Source organism: Seriola dumerili, unplaced genomic scaffold, assembly GCF_002260705.1.
Source record: "Seriola dumerili isolate Sdu_G_001 unplaced genomic scaffold, Sdu_1.0 BDQW01000468.1, whole genome shotgun sequence".
NCBI classification, from domain to species: Eukaryota; Metazoa; Chordata; class Actinopteri; order Carangiformes; family Carangidae; genus Seriola; species Seriola dumerili.
The window spans coordinates 5,543,691-5,563,681 of record NW_019174723.1 but is presented as its reverse complement, the minus strand read 5'-3'; the positions used below and the strand labels follow the sequence as shown (position 1 = coordinate 5,563,681).

The 19,991-nt window shown below is 39.7% G+C and overlaps 1 protein-coding gene across 2 annotated transcripts; it reads left to right on the top strand.

Annotated features, from left to right (window-relative positions):
* LOC111234936 (tyrosine-protein kinase SRK3-like) lies at nucleotides 1-17,839 on the top strand. 2 transcript variants are annotated; one of them, XM_022763169.1, is made up of 9 exons: nucleotides 1-215; nucleotides 249-496; nucleotides 3,693-3,814; nucleotides 5,816-5,982; nucleotides 10,877-11,024; nucleotides 12,114-12,272; nucleotides 14,089-14,270; nucleotides 16,030-16,186; nucleotides 17,396-17,839. In XM_022763169.1, the coding sequence occupies exons 1-9, from the start codon at nucleotides 117-119 to the stop codon at nucleotides 17,593-17,595; spliced, it is 1,482 nt and encodes a 493-aa protein (XP_022618890.1). In that variant the 5' UTR covers nucleotides 1-116; the 3' UTR covers nucleotides 17,596-17,839. The 2 variants fall into 2 exon arrangements, with proteins under 2 accessions (XP_022618890.1, XP_022618889.1); XM_022763168.1 differs by having other exon boundaries at nucleotides 1-496.
* The last annotated feature ends 2,152 nt before the right edge of the window (nucleotides 17,840-19,991 follow it).

The window sequence follows — 19,991 nt, the reverse complement described above, 5'->3', positions numbered from 1 at the left end:
GACTGTCGGCTGGAAAAGGCCGTTTTCAGCGGACTGATAAAGCCTGAAGCGCGTCTCGTTGATCGGTGTCATAATAAAGCCTGGAATAAACCCACCGGGCTCCTTCATGTCCCGGGATGGAGAGTTGCTGCCGTTCATGTATGCCGTGTTTAAGCCGGCTGTGGAACTGGATATGGCCCGACTTCCGCTACCCAAACGTCCCCAACCACAACCATGTAATCGCCAACCCGGCGGCGCATGCGGCGGAGATCCGCACCGTGTCCGGCGAAATCCGCGTCCCGTCGCCCAAGAAGCGGCCGGTGCAGCTGTACGCGGCGCTCTTCGACTTCGTGGCCCGCAGCGACGACGAGCTGACGGTGAAGGAGGGGGACAAGCTGTCGGTGATCGAGAAGCGGGGGCAGTACGTGCTGGCCAAGAAGCTGACCGGGTCTTTGGAGTCCGGACTGATCCCGGCGAACTACGTGGCTCTGCTGCAGGACGAGTTCGCCAAACACAAGTGAGTGTTCAAAAACATCAACATTCCTCCGCTCTTATTCAGACTGTTTAGTCCCACAGCTGCTCCCGGTGTCCTGGTGTCACCTGATCCTCTGGTGCTGATGTGGGATCTAGATTTTAATCTGCTGGTGAGTCACAAAACATCAGTTGAATCAAAAGTAACCCTCTATATTTAAAGACTGACAGTAAAATCAATAAACTAGATCAACATGATGATAAATCCTTTTATTTGTGAGACTTGGAGAAGTTTCCTCCAAAGCTGCGACATGTGGAGATGAGAGCTGACAGCTGAAGGAGCTTTGACCTCTGGGCTGTGAAAGACTTAAAAGTGATGATGGTCAAAATTTCACTGAAATGGTGAAGCCACCACTGAACACTGAATACAAAGATGAGACGATTAATCGATTTAATTGACTAAATAAATAATCAAAAGAGAAATACAAAACATTTGCAGGCTCCAGCTTCTCTCACGTGGTGATTTTCAGTCTTTCTTTGTAAAGTGAATGTTTACTGAGACAAAACAAAACATTTGAAAACGTCACTCTGACAGTTTATCCATGATTAATTGATCAATAGGGAAAATAATCTGCAGACTATTCGATTGACTGATGGAGCAGACAGCTCACACATTAGTTCAGATTATTGAAAATACCGTTTGAAGTGTAAAAGTTTAGCAGAAACCTCATGAGATAAATGATGTATTCTGACCTGAAGTGACTCATTTTGACTTAATAGATTTCTGACAGTTTACGGTTCATTTTCTCTGATAAGTACTGAGTTAATTTAATCTATTAACTCCACTGACAGAAAATGAACAGGCAGCCTATTGATAACTGAGAAAACAATAATCCGCTGGTTCCAGCTTCTCTCACGTAAATGTTTTGGTTTTTCTTTGTTCTCTATCATATTTAACTGTTGTCAGACAAGAAAAACAGTTCGAATGTCAACTTAGAATATTTCTTATTGGTAATTGATAATTGTGGTCAATAAGATAAGAAACGTCCACCACAGTTTCTTAAAGCACATGTTGACACATGCGGGTTCCTTGTTTTGTCCGACCAACAGTCTGAAACCCACAGATATTCAATTTATCATCATAGAGGACAAAGAAAAGCAAAAATATTCACATCACCCTTTGATTATAAAATGACTTCAATTACTTATGAAATTAGTGACACAGTAATTGTCTGCTGATCGACTAATCGATTGATCGTCTCAGCTCTAATTCTAATCACAAAACCTAAAAACTGAACTCCTGGTGTTCAAGGCAGAGTTGAACACAAATGTTTGGAGGTGAAAGGAGCAGCCTCTGCTGCTGCTGCTGAACCCAGGCTGGAGCTAAATGTAGCTGAGAGGCTGCATGTGGTCACCGCTCTGCAGCTGCAGGTCCTCCATTATTCATCCAGCCTGCAGGGAGTCATCATGTTTCAGCCGAGCTCTCTCTCCAAGGTTGACCTCACTTTCTGTTTTCGTGTTGCTGACCCGACACTGAGTCCACACGTCCGACTGTCCTCAAACACACCACTGAGACTGAGGACCACAGCACGAGAACAACAGCAGCATCACTGACTCTTCATAAGAGCGTTGAAGCTTTATAACGCGTCACAATGAGGAACGTACATTAGAGACACTAACTTAGTCATTTATAATAAAAAAAAGCCCCGTTTACACTGACCTCACTCTGCATTATCGCCTGCAGCATCACTCTGACGTCCCTGAAGGCAGCAATATTTACAGCTGCTTCACAAACCATTCAGACCCCTGTACTTTCTGCACTTTTTATTGTAGGGCTGAACGACAGGCAAAAAAAAATCATATTGCGATTATGATATGAGTCTGAATTCAGTTGAAATGGTCATATTTCCATTTAATTTTCACTGAAAATAATATAAAAATGATGATGATGTGATTTCTGTTGGATCTTGTACCAAACAAACCTGTTCCCTTACATCTGGAGAAAATGATTTATAGGCCGGGGCGTCTCTATCGCACCACAGCATTTATAGTTTGTTGTGACACATTTTATCTTTATCAAAAAAAAAATTGCAGCTTATGTGATTTGGATATTGCACTAAGCCATATTGAGATTTCATTAATATTTTTGATTAATTGTTCAGGCCTATTTTATTGTGTTGTATTTTTAATTATTAATGGATAAATTAGCCTTTTTCTGTGCATCAATCTACACTCAGTAATCTGTGATTACCAAGTGAAAACATGTTTTGGATTTTTATTAGATAATAATGTCCTCATTAAATTTGCAAAACTATGCACCTGATTTAAAATTTAGATTTTTAGGTTTTGATTTTAGATGAATTTTCAACATGTTTTCACTCATTCTGAGTTATTTAACGTAGCCCTGGGGCTACAGGTTTTTCAAGGGAATGGCAATTTAATCCATTTGAAATGACAGCAAACAATAACAATAAAATGTGAAAAAGTGAAGGGGTCTGATACTTCCTGTAGCTACTGTGTCTTTATTGTTAAATTTGTCAGATAATTTTTTAAAACTTTTTTTATTATTTCTATAGTCTTTTTAAACATAAGGGAGTATAAAATAAATGTGCTGGGTTTTGGAATCTACAGGAAGGAGCAAATTAGGTGAATTACACCCAGGCTTATTTGTCTGAAATAAAGAAATAGAAAAACTAAATTTACCATTAAACCTCCCTCACAGTAGTTTTACATTCTTATTTTTATCTGAAATATATCACGACAGTAGTTCTGGTGTCTGAAGCCTTTCACTCTGTCCTCTCTCCTGCTTCTTTGAGTCATTGCTGCCTGTCGGTTTCAGCGAAACCTGTGCGTCATGGAGAGCGGCCCCGCCCTTTGCTGATAATACAAAGTAAATAAAGGTCTAGTTCTGATATGTGAGCAAACAGGCAGGACTCAAAAACAAAAACAAAAACACTGTAACTGTGAGAGACGTCTTCACTGACTTAATGTCCCCTGGAATATTCTCTTCTGTCTACAGCACTGGATTCCCTGGGAAATGGCTCATGACATGTTCACAGTCAGTTTAAAACAGTCGTAAATGTAGGTTGTTAAAACGTGTTGCTCTTACTGACTGGACCAGTTGGTAAAAGTGTGTGTGTGTGTGGGCGAGCGCGTCTGAATGTATGCTTGCACATGTAACGCATTCTTCTCTCTCTCTCTCTCTTCCGTCCTCTCTGTGTGTCCCTCTCCTCTCTGATCAGGTGGTACTATGGCAACATAAACCGAGTGAAAGCTGAAAAGCTGCTTCTGGCTTCCCAAAACAAAGATGGCTCCTTCCTGGTTCGGATCAGTGAGAGTCACAGCGATGAGTACACAATCTCCGGTAAGCAGCACCACCACTCACCCACTGACATCTCTATTCTCAGCAGTGACCTCTGACCTTACCCAGCCCCTTCCTGCCTTCATACCTGGTTCCCCTTCATCAAACCTTCCTTCAGACCAGGATTCACACTTTTTATTTCCTTCTTGTTTTGTTTCTTTGTAGTTTGTAACTAGAGACAACGTGGATGAAGGAACATTTGTTTGTCAAGAAGTAGTTAATTCAACCTTGTGTTAATATATATAGTGTGTGTGTGTAGAAGAGATGAGGTATGGTAGTAATATTTTTTCACTTTTGAGCAGGCGAGCTGTTTCCCCTTGATTTAAGTCTTTATGCTAAGCTAAGCTAATTACACACACTGACATGATATTGAGTCCAATCGTCTCCTCTAGCTTTCAAAAAGAAAGCAAATACGCATATTCCCAAAGTGTTGAAATATTCCTTTAGTAAACTGTGTTATTGCGCTACATGTTTGGGACATGTTGGTTTTCTCATGTTTGCTCAGGTTTTGTGGAGTGTTACAGGAGAGAGCAGTGGCTCATCTTCTCTAGCAGTAACCTACATTTTAAAGCCAACACTTTTAAAGTGAATCAGCCCACAGCCAGTTCTCTAATGGACCCGCATGGTGTCAGGAGATGTGTGTGATTTGTGACTGTTATTACACCTCCAGCCCTCTCTCTGGTCCTCGTTGCTTTGTCCTTTTTCTTGTCTTTTCGTCCTCTGGCGTTGCCCTCTTCTGCGTCTGCATCTTTTCCTCTACATCCTTTCATTGACTGATCCTTCCTCTACCTCTCTATTCTCCCTCCTCCCCACCCCCTCTTCTTCAAGGTCCTTTGGGTCCCAGGGGGAAAATGCTGCAGTTGGACGTTTAATTTTCACTGCTATTCCACCTGAAATATGCATCATCAGTACTCTGTGTGCGTATGGGCCTGAGTGTGAAGGCAGAGCAGAGCACACCTTCAGTTACTCTGGTTTATGGCACAATTACACACATTTCCCTCTGATTTACTGTCTCTGACATTCACATGTTCACGTTCATGCAGAGTAATTATAGCGTTTATGGTTTTTATCTACTGTTTCACACGTGTATTTGTATGTTGCAGCCAGTATCTGACTGTAACTTGTGTTTAGCCTCAGTTTCCCATGAGGCAAAGACAAGACTTCATGCAGTTGCCGCTTCTTTCAAATTATTTGAATCATAGTATAAGCTTGTATGTATAAGTGAAAACTGGTGACTCCTACGTTTAACTCGGTGAGTTTATCTCAGGTCAGGTTTGTAGGAAGTGTCTTGTGTGCCTGTTTCTGCTCTGACTGTTTTTTACATTCTTCACATGGTGGCTTTAAATAAAGCCTAAAATAGAGACAGTGGCAATAGGATAGTCCTGTTGGTGAAATTGAAAATCCCTGTTGTGTAACTGAGAAAATACAGATCAAATAACCTGTAAAACCTACTTTTCCATTGCATTCAGTTGTTTATAATATATAGTTCATCTTGCCTTAATGCTGACTGGTCTTTATGATGAACATGTTTCTTTCTGTATGTGTTGCCGGATTGAAGAAAAAAAATACAATTCTGTTTTTATGAAGGGAATATATCAAATTCAAACAGTTCTTACATTAGACTGGCAGTTCCCCCTTTTTCTCTTAAAGTGAACATACAAATAACCAAAGAGACACTAACAAACAAGAGGGTAACATCAGGAATGTACCCACCCCTCCCGCTGAGCCTGGTTGTGTACGAAAGCTTTGATGATATTTTGTGTGTTTGCAATGAAGAGAAGTGTGCAGCAGATGTTATGATATTCATCAGATGTCTAGGTGGTTTTATGTTTCAGTAAGAAACAGGTCAGAACTACACTGACATATAATCACTGAAATGCTTTTGAAACATCTACATATGTGATATAGTGTGAGCAGCCATGAATGGAAAGACATTGTTATTGACTGTGTGCATTTTTAAACATACAACATTTGATGACAGTGACTCTCCTCTCCCTCCTGCAGCCCGCAGTGAGGGGAAAGTGTACCACTTCAGGATCCAGCGCTCCACCATCGGTGCGTACTTCGTCTCAGATAAGATCTCCTTCGCCACGCTGGGAGAGCTCATCTCCTACTACCAGAAAACCCCCCGCAGCCTGGGGGTGCTGCTGGAGGAGCCCTGCGCCCAGCAGGTAAGGCAGAGACACAAAAACACAATGTTTTTACTTCTATTCTTGTGAGGACCTGGATGGACACGGTGCTTTTCCTCACTAACTTTAAATCTGCATTAAGCAGTATTTGATTTAACAATGGATCAAATGACCGAGTGACTCCTTCCATATTACTCAAAGTGATGAAACTACAGAGAATTATTGTTTTGGTTCCTGCTCAGCGCTTTCATCAAGCTTGTTATCGTTCACACAGGTACCTGATAAACTCACTGTCCACTTCCTGCTCAGCAGCAAACAGCACAGACACACAGTTAGAGGGCAGATGATGGACACAGTGCAGAATCCAAAAATTTGCCTTTGGGTAATAATTAAGCGCCAGACGTTTCCCTCAGCAGTTGGTAAAAGAGAGTGAATATTGGACCCAGATTTTTCAGTTGGCCAGAACCACGACTCTATTAATACTAATATTGCTACATGTCTGGTATGTTCACCGGCTGCTCTCTGACTGTGTCTGTCTGCTGTTTGTGGCTGTAGCGGACGGTGCCTTTTTACAGATGTTTCTCTGAACACGACGCTATGAGAGCAGAGAGAGGGAACCAGAACAGTGAGGACTGATAAACAGTGAGCTGAAACTCTGTAAAGCTGCAGACTCAGCTGATAATTCACTACCAGAGACACGTTTCACATTGTCACTTGATCCACTTATTATATAAGCATTGATTTTATAGCTGCTTTAAACTGAACATCTATATGTAACTGGTCCTCACAAAGATAAAAGTACAGTTACACATGACACATAATCATCCACTCACACAGCATGTTTATATAAATATTGGTTGTAATGCACTTGTGAATTTTGATTAGATTCTGAATGTAAAATCTGACAGTAGTTTTCTGTTGCGTCTTTGTTGTCACAAGTACAAACACACACGACATTTATAAGGTAAGACGATAACTTTATTAATTCCAAGTAGAGGAATTACATGTTACAGCAGCAAAAATAAACATCCATAAATACACCATGAGCACACTGCAAACAGGAAGTAGCCAATAGCTCTTCAGCAGATGTTTAACGCTGTGAACAAACAAAAGCTAAATAAACAGGGTTGACGTTTTAGTGAGAGTTTTTCAAAGTCGGATGAGCTACACTGTCAGCTTAAGGTTTTGTTTCTTGGGTAAAAACTCACCTGTGCTTTAACTCACTTAACTGGACTCTGTTGCCAACCTCAGATATGTCGTACTGTGGTTACAGATTCTGTTAACGTAACATCAGAACATGAGCGTTTTGGGCATTTGACTCACCAATAGTGATTCACCAGTCCAGCAACCTGTACGAAGCCTCTCCTTTTCCAGCTGATGTTGACATGCAGTGATCAGTGGTTCACCTCAGCAACTTGCTGTATTAGTGTACTGCCTTCTATCACTCTGCTCTTTAGCTTGCAGAAATTAGCATTGTTGTATTTTACAATAAAAAACCAGCAGTCAATAATGACTCAGTAGCTTCAGGCAACAGAAGCTCAAGTCTTAATGTGCAGAATCTCCCAGTATCTGTTAATCTGAGCAGCTTTTGTCTGAGTCTCAAACAAAGCTCCTGAACTCCTTTCTGTTGTTGCTGCAGGAATGTAATGAGCGTCGTCTCATGCTCTTTATGCATAAATAATACCGAGAGGCAAATATATATACAGTATTTGGAGTGTAATTAAATGGAGAATAAAATATTTGGAGCAGTTTTAGAATAAAATTGCGTATCCGTGCTGTAATTACATGCGTTATCTCTGCACTGCAGCTTAAATTAAAGCCCCAGCGGGCTGGATTCTTTATTCATGGCTCATCAGTTGGAGCCCGGCGGGAGACGACAGAGCAGAGCTCACCGAGGTTTCTCACTATCTGGAGACTTTTCACTGCGAAATGACAAACCACCATGTATTACATATACAGAGTGATGTTTAAGGATAAATGGATATTTTGTAACATTTAGAGATATGAGACACGAGCATCGAGTTTCAGCTTCTCCCACAAGAATAAAAATGTTTGAGAAGACAAAATCTTATCTATCAGAGGCCACAGTCAGTGACTCCTCCTCTTCTCTCTTCCCTTCCAGCAGAGGCTGTGAGTCTGAGGCCACGGACACACTGAGGCTGAAACACACAAACATATCATATGCACACAAGCAAATACAAAACACAGACTCAGCACATGTACAGAGGCATTCTCTTGTAATTATAACCTCTATCTCATAATCAGGTGTTAAACCGCAGGCCTATTCTGTGACCTCAATATTGCCTCTGCAGTAGACCTGAAATTTATCAGACTTTATTGCATGCTTTCCTTTCATAGCTTTTTCCAAGTGTGTCCATTATATTCAGACAGTGTCACAAACCTTAACAAGCTTGGATGCATTTCAGGTGCATGACTTTGTATCCATGAAGCATCCTGCACTGGTGAAGCTGCGCCTGCAGGAACAGTGAACAAGGTCTAATGATTTCTGGCTAATGTTGACATACAGCACTAACAATATTTTCATCCAGATGTAGCAAAGATTTGACCAACTTTTGAGAAAACAGAAATTGCAAATGAATTAATCCACCATTATGCAAATGTTAGGAGCCGCTTCATCGAGATAAACAGTTAATTAAACAGTTCATTTTCCAGTCAGGTGCCATTAATCCACTGCAGGAGAAGAGGGAGGAACAAGACGATGTAATTAAAAGATCAACAGTCAAACCTCTAATGATGGAAAACATGATGGAAATATGAAGCAACGTGCTTCTGCACATATGCTTTCATGTTAGCATGAAAACAATACAGCACACACACGAGAAGCTAGCGGTAGCTGTGAATGAGAACAAGGAAAATATACAAACACTTACATTTTGTATCAATCATTTTCCTTCATTTAACTTTTTTTAAGTTCAACTATTTCATAAACTTTTATAGATATTAATAAAACAGCTATTACCATAAATAATTTATTAATTATATCCAAATATTGATTTTTATGCGTGCCATTTGCATTTCATGACTGTGCTGCAGCTCAGGAGCGCTGAACATTTTACACAGTTTACTTGTTATTGTCTCTAGTTCCATCTTTAAATCTCCAAACATCATCTCAGTTCACTGTTGTTGTGTTAATCTTATTCCTGAATATTATATTTAGGATTGTAAAATCACACTGTACAGGATCTATTGTACAGGTTCAGTTTTTTGTAAATCCATCATTTATTTAAATGTTTTCTCTCATCGTTCTTTGTTGCAGCTTCACTGGATCATTTACGGCCTCACACACAAGAATAAATCTGCTTTTAGGAAATCAGAGGTTCAGGCATTTAGACGTCTTTAAATGTTCTGCCACTGAAATGAGCCACTAACTGCACTTTCAATCACTTTTTATCGACTTGGCTCAACATCTTGTTCCCGGCATTTACGCAGCGAAGAGAAATGGTCAATAAAAAGTGATGTGGCGTGGTTTGTGGTCTGAAGTCTGATTCATCTGTCAGCCTTGTGTTACTAAAAGCAGATTTATCTTGTGTGTTTAAATACCCAATAAACTGATCAGTGGACTGTGTTAAAGCTCGTTTTAACGTTTTAATTAAGTGGGATTACGAAAACAATCTGCTTAATCTCCATACTGCCATAATTTGATGGGAAAACCTGCTACAAACTGAAAGTATTTAAAGACGTAATTATTCACAGTGATGGACTGAGGTGCAGCAGGAGCCTGAGACTCAATGTCTTTTGTTTCACTTTGTTTTTGGACGACGTGGTTGCAGTTTTTTTTACACACACTGTTGTGTTGTTCTGTGTTGTCGCAGCTTCAGCAGCAAAGAGACACTGAACCTCATTGATCTGTTTGAATGTGTTTAAACAACGATGCTGAGGCAACACAGAGTTGACCAACAAGTTGTGTGTCACTTGTGAACTTGATCTGTAGCATCTTATTTCTATATGAGTGATGTCTGATTGTTATTTGACTGTTAATTTATTAATCATGTCTTATGATCTTATTTAACCAATCGTTTCATTGATCTGTTCATTTCATGTCATGTTTACCAAAGCACTTGATCAATAGAACCAAATATTTTGTAGCATCTGATTGTTAAAGACAATAAATTTGTCATAAAAAAATATGAATTAGTTTGCATTCATTCATTCATCTTTCACCCACCTGACACCATCCTGTTCATCTGTCATTACATCACCACAAAGACAATCTGCACGTGCATCAAGCCTGAAAAAAGAGAACAATAAGACAAAGTCACAAATAAATAAAAACGTAAAACATTTATTTTTTCATTTCATCATCGTGTTTCAGGTTTTTTCTGTCTGTTGTTAAAGCAGATTAAATTTATCTGAATAGAAAAATTTACTCACTTTGCATCAGGAAGAAATAAACACAGTTTCTAGCTGCATCTCCTGTCATCTTGATTTCCTGAAGATATTCTAAAGAGAATCACACAACCTGCATTCAAGAAAGACACAGACACAGTAAATAAAGTCAGAAAACAACAATCAGTGTTGAGGGAAAGTGTCCAGAATATGTTATTTAACACTCATTTTTAATCCACAATCAAAGGAAATTTTGAAAAAGCCTAGTTTCCAGTGAACATCCTGGCTCTGCCCTGCAGTCGCTCCGATGTCAGACAGGAATCAAGTAAATTCTGCAACTAAGCAACTCTCACATTTTCACACAGTCCAGTCTATTTCTGTGACTCAGCACCTTGTATTGTGCTGTGTCAGGACTTTTTGTACAACTGATACATCAAACAATATTTCAGCTGCACAGTCCTTCAGTGTCAACACAATTGTGTTGGCTTTGTCACAGTGTGCATCTCTGCAGCATCATCTGTCCCACTTGTTTTGAAGTGTTGTGATGAATGTGACAGCTGTCTGGACTCACCCTGTCGTCTCTGTGCAGCGGGAACTGTTCGACATGGAGCCGTGGGAGAGACCTCGAGAGGAGTTCAGGCTCCACAAGAAGCTGGGAGAGGGACACTTCGGAGAGGTGTGGGAGGCTCTGTGGACCACAGAGAACAAGAGGGTAGCCATAAAGATGCTGAAACAAGGTACGAGTGCAGGGAGAAACTGTCAAGTCAATCAATGGTGTGAAATATGGATTATCTGAAGATTAAATGAGGAGTTTTCTTCTAAACAAAGTTATGTTTACATTCAGTGTTTCTCACCAGAAGACACTGTGTTAATTTGTACTTAAGGACCCTGTGACTTCCTTGTGGTGTTGCTGGCTGAGGTCAGAGCTGAAGAACCAGAAAGGGTTTTAAGTCTTGTGTGCAGAGCAACAACGTCCCTGCAGAAGAAACACAATGGGCTGCACTGACATGAGTGTGTTCCTCCAGCTGCTGCTGAGAAGATCAAATTTGAACCAGCAACTCCGGTTTAATGTTTATCAGATTATGACGCACTTAGCAGCAGTTAGTATTTCTATGAGTCAGGATTTTACAGCTTAGTAAAGTTACCATGGCAGCAATTATTTGTTTTTCTGCCCGACACTTGTAAGGTAAACAGGAGAATTAGCCCAATGCGACACATGATATAAAGTGTCCTAGCTGGAATGAGGACGTTTTTCATTCAGGCTCAGAGCCTAAAACTAAAAATAAAACAGATGGAGGGATGCACAGGATGGACAAAAACATGATGAGAGGAGCGGAGAGTAGTGATGACTCTGAAGTATTTCCGTATCAAATGGAGGGAGGGATGTGGTTATAAATTTTGAATGGACAGAGAAGGGGAGGTGGAGAGGATTAAAGGTTTGAAGAAAAGCTGCTTGAAAAAGTTTTGAGAGTTTTCTAACACTAGTAAAACTGCAGAGCAATGTTTTGGTTAAATCTTGGCTCATGCATGTGTGTGACATGAGGTCAGCGAGACTGAGCACATTGCTGCTGATAGTTTTATGCTAGCAAGTAAATATAAATGGTATAAAACACCGATATAAACATGCAGGTTTAAAAAAATTAACAAAATTGACTTTGAAAAATTACGTTTTATGATGAGGAACAGAACGTAAACAGAACCGGTGAGATCGCCTTTAATCTCACCAAGACAGTCCCTTTTTTATTGCAGTGAACAGATAGACAACCAAGGTCATCAGATAAAGGATATGTTCACCAAGGTTTCTGTTTCTCCTCCTCCTCCTCCAGAGGACACAAAGCAGGACGAGTTTGTGAAGGAAGTTCAGGCGCTTAAGAGCCTCCATCACCCGAAACTGATCCAGCTGTTGGCCATGTGCTCCAGAGGAGAGCCGGTCTACATCGTGACTGAACTCATGAGCAAAGGAAGCCTCAAGTCCTACCTTGCCTGTGAGTGACACACCACACACCACACACACCACACACCCACACACAAATAAACATGTTTGGGTCACACACATACCTGAGCCAGAGTCACAAAAATTAAAATGTCATCTACCGTCAGGTCCTTTTCAACTTCCTGTTTCTAAACATCACACAGATACTGTCTAAAAGATGACGCTGTAAGAGCTTTAGAACAGAGGATTAATTTAGCTTCTCTCAGGTTCTCGGCAGAATTTCATTCGAAACCTCAGACGTTTTTTGGAAAGGCCTCTGAAACAGTATTTAGGTCAAGTGACGTTAAATCTCTTCGCCTCAAATCCAAAGCAAATGGAATTATAATCTGCGTTCTGGCAGAGAAATATTGTTCTGATGTTTCACAAAAGGCTCTAATCACAAGGAGTCTTAGTGAGCAAGTGTGAGGGGTTTGACTCAGATATTTCTCATAGCAGCAGATGGTCTTTATTCCTCCTGCTGTGTGTGTGTGTGTGCGCATGTCGTTACTGTACATATCTGCCTTCTGCACACAATTAGCTTCACTAATACCTTCACTACTGTACTTCACTGAAAGCCTTCACATGTAGAGGGAAATATAAACCTTTTTATGGTCAATCATATTTCCTCCTCACCTCTGCAGAAAAAGGACCTGCAGTCACTATCAGCCTCCTGTGTGACAGTAACAACGGAAATAGCAGAACTGTTTCTATTGTTGTCGCACGCTTTCACTTGCAAATCATATCCTTAGCAACCACTACAGCGCTACAGCTGATTATTGCCAGTAGGAGAAGAACAATGTAATCACATTGCTTTTCTAATGTGACATCCATGTGTTTATCAGCACTGCAGTAAACATTCAGCTTTATGAGAGTCATTCACTCCTGAAACGTGACCTCTGTTAGAACCAGAGAGAAATTTGACGCTCATTCAAACTAATAAAACACTCTGGGAATGGTTGCACAAAACACCTTAAGTTTTCTACTTAAGTATGACAAGGTTTTATTTCTCCTTTGCTGAGGGAGTTACTTAAGAGTGTTGCACAGAATCTTTTAAAAGGTTTCCTTATTTAAAAGGAAAAAAAGTCTATTTCTAACTCCAACTCTAGATGGTCGGACAAACTGACTGCCGATCAAACCTGTAATATAAAATCCATCCCTCATCATTAAGGGTGTCTCCTGGTGGTCCTGGTCCTTGTGGAACACCCTTCTTGGGTTGCGTTCATTTTGTTCATTTATCGTCATAAACTCAGCCACGTTGCAATTAGGATGGTCAGAGGTACCTTTACTTTTTTTCCTTTAGTAAAACCGTTGCACAAAACACAAAAACTGATTTGATTTCTTAAGTATAAGACTAAGATAAGGAAAAAAAATTAAACCCCTCAGTGAACATTTTACGGAAACCTTAAGGATGAAACTTGAGGGTGTTTTGTGTTTGTACTGTAGCACTGAACATGCATTTAGTTATTTAAAAGGGATACACTCCCTGTGTTTTCCAGTTTCATGTAATGTAAGAAAAAACAAAATAATGCAAAAGTACAAAGAAAGTGATACATAATTCACTTGATTTTTGTTTACCTGCTCACTGTGCTGGTTATCAAATCCTTCATATTTTCTGAGCACTGAACCAAAAAAATATTCCAGAGCAATAAAAACTCTTTGACTTGGATCAAATACTTTGTCAGACTCTCAATCTTATTTATTGATTCTTTGATGACATATTACCTGGTAAAACTTGGGCTGTTTGGTTTATTAAAACTTCAAATCTCACTAACACACACCTGCTCATTTATAAAATATGACCTCACATAACCGATGCTGTGTGTTCTCAGCTGCTGAAGGCCAGGTGCTGACATCAGCTCACCTGATCTACATGGGCAGTCAGATTGCGGAGGGCATGGCCTACCTGGAGGACAGGAACATCGTCCACAGAGACCTGGCTGCTAGGAACATCCTGGTGGGAGACGATCTGGTCTGCAAGGTGGCCGACTTTGGACTGGCTCGTATTATTAAGGTAAAGAGGGAGGGGTGAGTGCCTGTGTGTGAGAGAGAGAGAGAGAGAGAGAGAGGGAGAGGTTATATTTGTTGTTTCATCTGTCAAGAACCATTTTCTTATTTTAGAATAACGCTAGTTGTTTATTTGTCTTCTTTTTAAATATGTATAGTGTGCTTTGTTGTTCCAATGTAAACTCATGTATAGTTAATATACCACTCTTCCCTCCCTCTGTCAGTTCTGTGTAATGTGTAAAAATAACAGCTGCAGCGCTCATCTCTATAATCTGATTGAGTGTAATAAAACAGAATAAATATTTTATTCATTCAGAGCTTCTAAGACTTCAGATTGATAGATAGATACTTTATTTATCCCCTAGGGGAAATTCATGAGTACTACAATAGTTCGGAAAGAGACAGCTTAAATGTTCTGTGTTCCATTTAAACATGAATACATCATTAACTCAGTACTTGTGAGACAACAGTATTTACTGTAAATAAATCAAACTGTCCCTGCTGAATTTTATCTGGTAAAGACAGTTTTTATTTTGCACGAAATGCACTAAGTTATGTAGTTTTCCTCTGGCTGTTTTTCAGAGAAATGTGTAACTTTTTTTTTTTTTTTAAGTATAGTGTGATCATCTGGATGCTAGAGTTTTGGACATTAAGACTTAACATGTTCGCATGCATCTAGCTGATGGTGTTAAAAGTCTGACATTTTCCTCTTTTCCTGTGTTTTATTTCAAGTGTTGATCCATAACAAGATTTATTTGTGGTTTTAAAAAACAAAAACCATCTCAGTGTAGTTTTACATCTCCTCTCTCAGGCTTCTCTCTGAAGCTCTAGTAAAAACAGGTCAGTGAGCCAATCAGAGGAGAGGAGGCTCTGAGCCTCTCTTCTGATTGGCTGACTGCTATATTTTCATTCAATCACTCAGAAAACAGATTTCAGGTAAAACACTCAGAGAAACTAAATCCTGCAAGGTTGGATGGTGGGTCCAGGTGGGCGGGGCTTGGGGCACGGCTGAGGGTGGTAACTGCTTTGTTGTCACATCACAAAGGATGTATACAGGTTGTGAGCATTTCTCTGTGGACTGAGCGATTTGATACTTCCACTTATTAAAATAGAATCTAGACCTGCTTGATAATCAAACAACACATGGACATCTACCTTTACACAATAAAGGATCTTTAAATCTGTTCAGAGCTGTTGCACACATTAAAAAAACATTTAATTACACACTTGCTGCTCATTTACAGACACAGAAGGCAGCTATTTTCAGGAAAAAAAATAATAATAATGATAAATCCACTGGTCACTTCCTGCTCAGCAGCAAACAGCAGACGGACACAGTTAGAGAGAAGCTGGTGAACATAGTGGAGCATAAGCAGCTAAAAATCCAGATATTTCCCTAAGGAGCTGGTGGATATCAAAAACACAGCTGAAAGAATAAAGGTATTGGTCTCCTAATGAAACACTGCTGTCTTTCTGCTGAATGTGTAAATACCACTGTTTGCTAACACATTAGCCATATCGACGACAACATCACAAGGGAGACTACATCTTTCCTGTAGTTTCAGTGACCTAATTTGAAGGATGTGGAAAGTTATGGGCTTCAGCTTAAAGCAAATCTAGGGTGTAAATAAGAAGACAAGCTTTCTGATGGGGGTTCATGGGAAATGTAGTCTTAAATTGAAGAAACACAAAAGGCTATAAAGTCCTCAGTTAAAGGTCTAGTGTGCTTATATATCTTTTTAACCCTTTACATTCTCGTTCCTCAGGACAGTGTTTATACAGCTAGTCGAAACACAAAGATCCCAGTGCGGTGGACAGCACCTGAGGCGGCGATCTACCAGAGGTTCTCTGTGAAATCGGATGTTTGGTCGTTTGGTGTGCTGCTGTATGAGATGATGTCACGTGGCAAAATGCCTTATGAAGGTACAGAGTTAACTGTTATATCTTATATATATATAAACATATATATAAACTACTGCTATACTATAACAATATCTATACAACTATATAAACTGATGTTTTTTGTAGAAAATTGACTCAAGTGTGTTAATCTGTTTATTAACGACTACTCTACACAACTCTCGCAGCAGCATGATGGATGTTTGTGTACTGCTGCAGTATTATTCCGTTAGTGAAATGATGTAAATGGAAAATGCACTTACGTATATCCAAATGGGCAGTCTTATGATAATTTCTTTTTAAATGTTGGGACATGTAAATGCTTGCTTCTTATCTCTTCATCCTCTCTTTTATCTTATTTTATCTTTTTATTTTGCTTAATATGGATATACTGTGAATTGAAAAAATATATACTTGAGCCTGTGCCAGAGTGTATTGTGGAATTTGTTTGGTAGTGACCAAGATGAAATTCAAGACTTGCACAACACAGAAGAAGGAGATTTTAAAGGGGGAAGCTGGTGATATTCTACTTTTTCTCCCACGAGAGGTCCATCAATGAATGTCTCTGACTAACAAATATTGTGTGTTTATCCAAAGCATGATATATCTTCATCATCTGAGCCATTGAGCTCCATTTTTGTTCAAAAACTATTAAAGCACAGCAGTGAGCCACACTGTTGCGCTGGGTGACATCTTAGTATGAACACAGACGCCTTAGTTTATTTTGATTCAATCCCTGCTGCCAGAAATACTCACTAGAGTACCAAATGTGGATTAATCCACCACTGAGAATAGTCCCCAACAAATACATGTTTGCTAAAAAAAAAAAAAAAAAAACTACAGACCAGCTGTTTTAGGAAATTGCTTTTTTTAATGAAGATAAAAACTATATATATATTTATGACCCATTTTTATCTTTTCATGGGATTTCTTGACAATAGGAAAAGTATTGAGTAATGCCAGCCTTATCATTTAAGTACTTTTTAAATCCATGACTGATCATAACATGGACTTTCTGGACTATGTGTTGCAAGAGTGATGTTTACTTTACCTGTCAAAGGTGAGCTCTTGCAGCAGGTCTTGATCTTATCATAGTTGTGGTTGCTGGTTCTCTGCACAGTGGAATACTCTGAACACCATTTATTTTCTGCCTGTAAAAGAAAAGGTAAAAAAATGACTACACTCCTCCAATGCTGATGCTTTCTTTTTTTTTTTTTTTTAAATCTTCTTTAGGAAAAAGCAACAAGGAGGTGTTGGATCTGCTGTCATCAGGGTTTCGGCTGCCCTGTCCAACCCGCTGTCCTCAGAACATTTACCGTATCATGATGGACTGCTGGGCGGCTGAGCCCTCCAAGAGACCGTCCTTCCACGCCCTGCACAGCCAGTTGGATTCAATCTATGCCAGGATATATTTCAAGACCATAGAGGTATAGAAAGAAGGAGACACTTAGAGGTTATGAATGGTGCAAGAGCAGATCCTCTGCAACTGGTCTTTGACAGACGGATGGGACTACAAAAATGAAGGAGAACGGAAAAGGGAAAGAGAAATATCCAGGAATATTCTCCTCCCTTGTGCAATACACTTCCACAAGAAGGTACATGTACTTTAAAAACACCAAGGTGTGAAAGGACAGAGGGACAAAGAGCATCTGAAATGGACATACACAAGATCGAGAGGTGATGGAGAAGATGATCGCCAAATCAAATAAGAAAGAACTGAGCAGGAAAATGAGGAGTACTCAGTTGTTTTTAGGCTAAAAGACGAGAATGACTGAAAACAGCCTGAGAAAGGTGTGTAAATACACTCCTTAACACTAAAACCCTCAGCACATTCACAGCACCAACTGTTTTTAATTTTATACCCCTCTGTGTTTTATAAATAATATTTTGTTACTTATGTATGTGCCATGTCTGTGTATGCACACTTTGTAATGTTCTGAAATCGCAGGTCAGGGCTTATCTAATCACCTGTCTTGATTTTGCAAAGCCAGAGCTAAAATTGAGGTCATGTGCAATAATGAAATGTTTTCAGCCATGCTAGGGGCCTGGTGCTAGGGATGCTGATGTCAGTCGGTCTGTAGGTTAAACATATAAAGATCTTGTGATAGATTGGATGGATAGCCATGATGTTTGGTACAGAGCTTCATGATCCCCAAAGGGTGAATCTAACAACTTTTGGGATCCTGTTACTTTTGCATCTAGCACCAACATCAGAGTTTCCTCTTGCCCATTTTAGTTTTTGAGGTAAAGTATCTTATTATGACCTTCAGCTTTAACTGGACTGAGGTCAAAGGAAAGGTACAACTTCACAGCCAGTATGGACAGGAGGAATGAATGCAGCCACCAATAACTTCCTTTAAAAGAATATTTTCAGTTATATGTTTTTTCAAGCTTTTGCTGAAAGTTAGATGAGAAGTTTGATACTAGGGCTGCACAATTAATCAAAATATAATCAATATCGCAATATGGACGAATGCAATAACCAAATCGCAGGAGCTTGAATTTCTTTAATTAAGGTAAAATGTGTCAAGTTGTTGTGCACTGTTAGCACCATAAGCGTTGTGGCGCTACATAGACTCCCCAGCTTACAAAACGTGTTCCTCAGACGTTTGTTTGGTACAAGAACCAACAAAAAACACATCATTTAAAAAAAAAATTCTGTGAAAATGAAATGTAAAAACAGCCATTCCAACTGAAATCCTAATCACAATATCTGCAAAGATAATTGCAATATGATTTTTTTTTTATGCATATCGTGCAGCCCTACTTGATACCACCCTTATGTCTCTACGTTAACTAGGGAACCAGAGCCAGGATCCTATTAGCCTAGCAAAGAGGAAGGAGCTAGCCTGGTTCTGTCACCTGTAGAGCCGATTAATTGTTTTATCGAATTTGCCTAACATATAATCAAACAGAAATATAAATACAACAATTTCACAGGTAATTAAGTACTTTGACTATTTCTTGGTGACCGGCAGCTGTGCACTTCTGACTGGCGTCTCTCTTTATTTCATGTACAGACATGAGAGTGATATCAATAACTCCTGGTAAGCGAGTGGACAAGAATGTTTCCCGAAATGAAAACAAACTGTTGCTTTAATGCCAACAAGCACGCTAACTAGCACACATGCTAACATTAGCAGTGTAGCAATGTACAACACGGAAAAAGTAAAAATACACAGCCCGTCTTGCATGTCAACACTGATCAAATACAGTAACTAATGTGGAGAATCTTAACCCTAACCCCAACCCCTGTTCTGATTTATGTGAAAAATTACTGTAGCACCCCCCTCAGGACAAACTTTTGTCCCACTACTTTTTTCTGTATTTTTCATCCATCCACCAGTTCTGTCTCCTGGCTTCATGGGGCCCCTAGCGTGGCTATTCACTGTTCGTCCTGTTATTAACCACAAGCATTAAGTATTTTGCTCAGCCCACCTTCTGTTACAGGGATTTGAGAAGGTTTTGGCAACATGTTACATATCCAATATATCTGGATACCAGTGTCTGTAGAATAGTATGGAAATTGTTTTTATCCTCCTGTGATACATTTAACTGTGGTTGACCCAGTGCTTGAGAAGCCAGTGGGCCATGGTGCCATGTGTACAGGCCTTAAGTTATTAAAGCTCTTCTGCAGGCCCACAGTAAAGGCCAGTTACAACTAGAGTGCTAATGTTTACACTACAGACTCTGTACACACACTAAACTACAAAATATGGACAGTAAAAACTACAAAAATGAACACGAAGGCAAAAAAAAAAAAACAAAGAAAAAGAAGACCTGCACAGTGAATCAGCCATATCCAGAGGACTCTGAGGGGGTGGGGAGT

Bases quoted from the DNA above. Each gene is read 5' to 3' on its own strand.
- LOC111234936 (XM_022763168.1), top strand. From the start codon at position 117: ATGGAGAGTTGCTGCCGTTCATGTATGCCGTGTTTAAGCCGGCTGTGG. The intron at 497-3,692 runs GTGAGTGTTCAA...CTCTCTGATCAG, and splicing joins GACGAGTTCGCCAAACACAA to GTGGTACTATGGCAACATAA. The intron at 12,273-14,088 runs GTGAGTGACACA...GTGTGTTCTCAG, and splicing joins CCTCAAGTCCTACCTTGCCT to CTGCTGAAGGCCAGGTGCTG.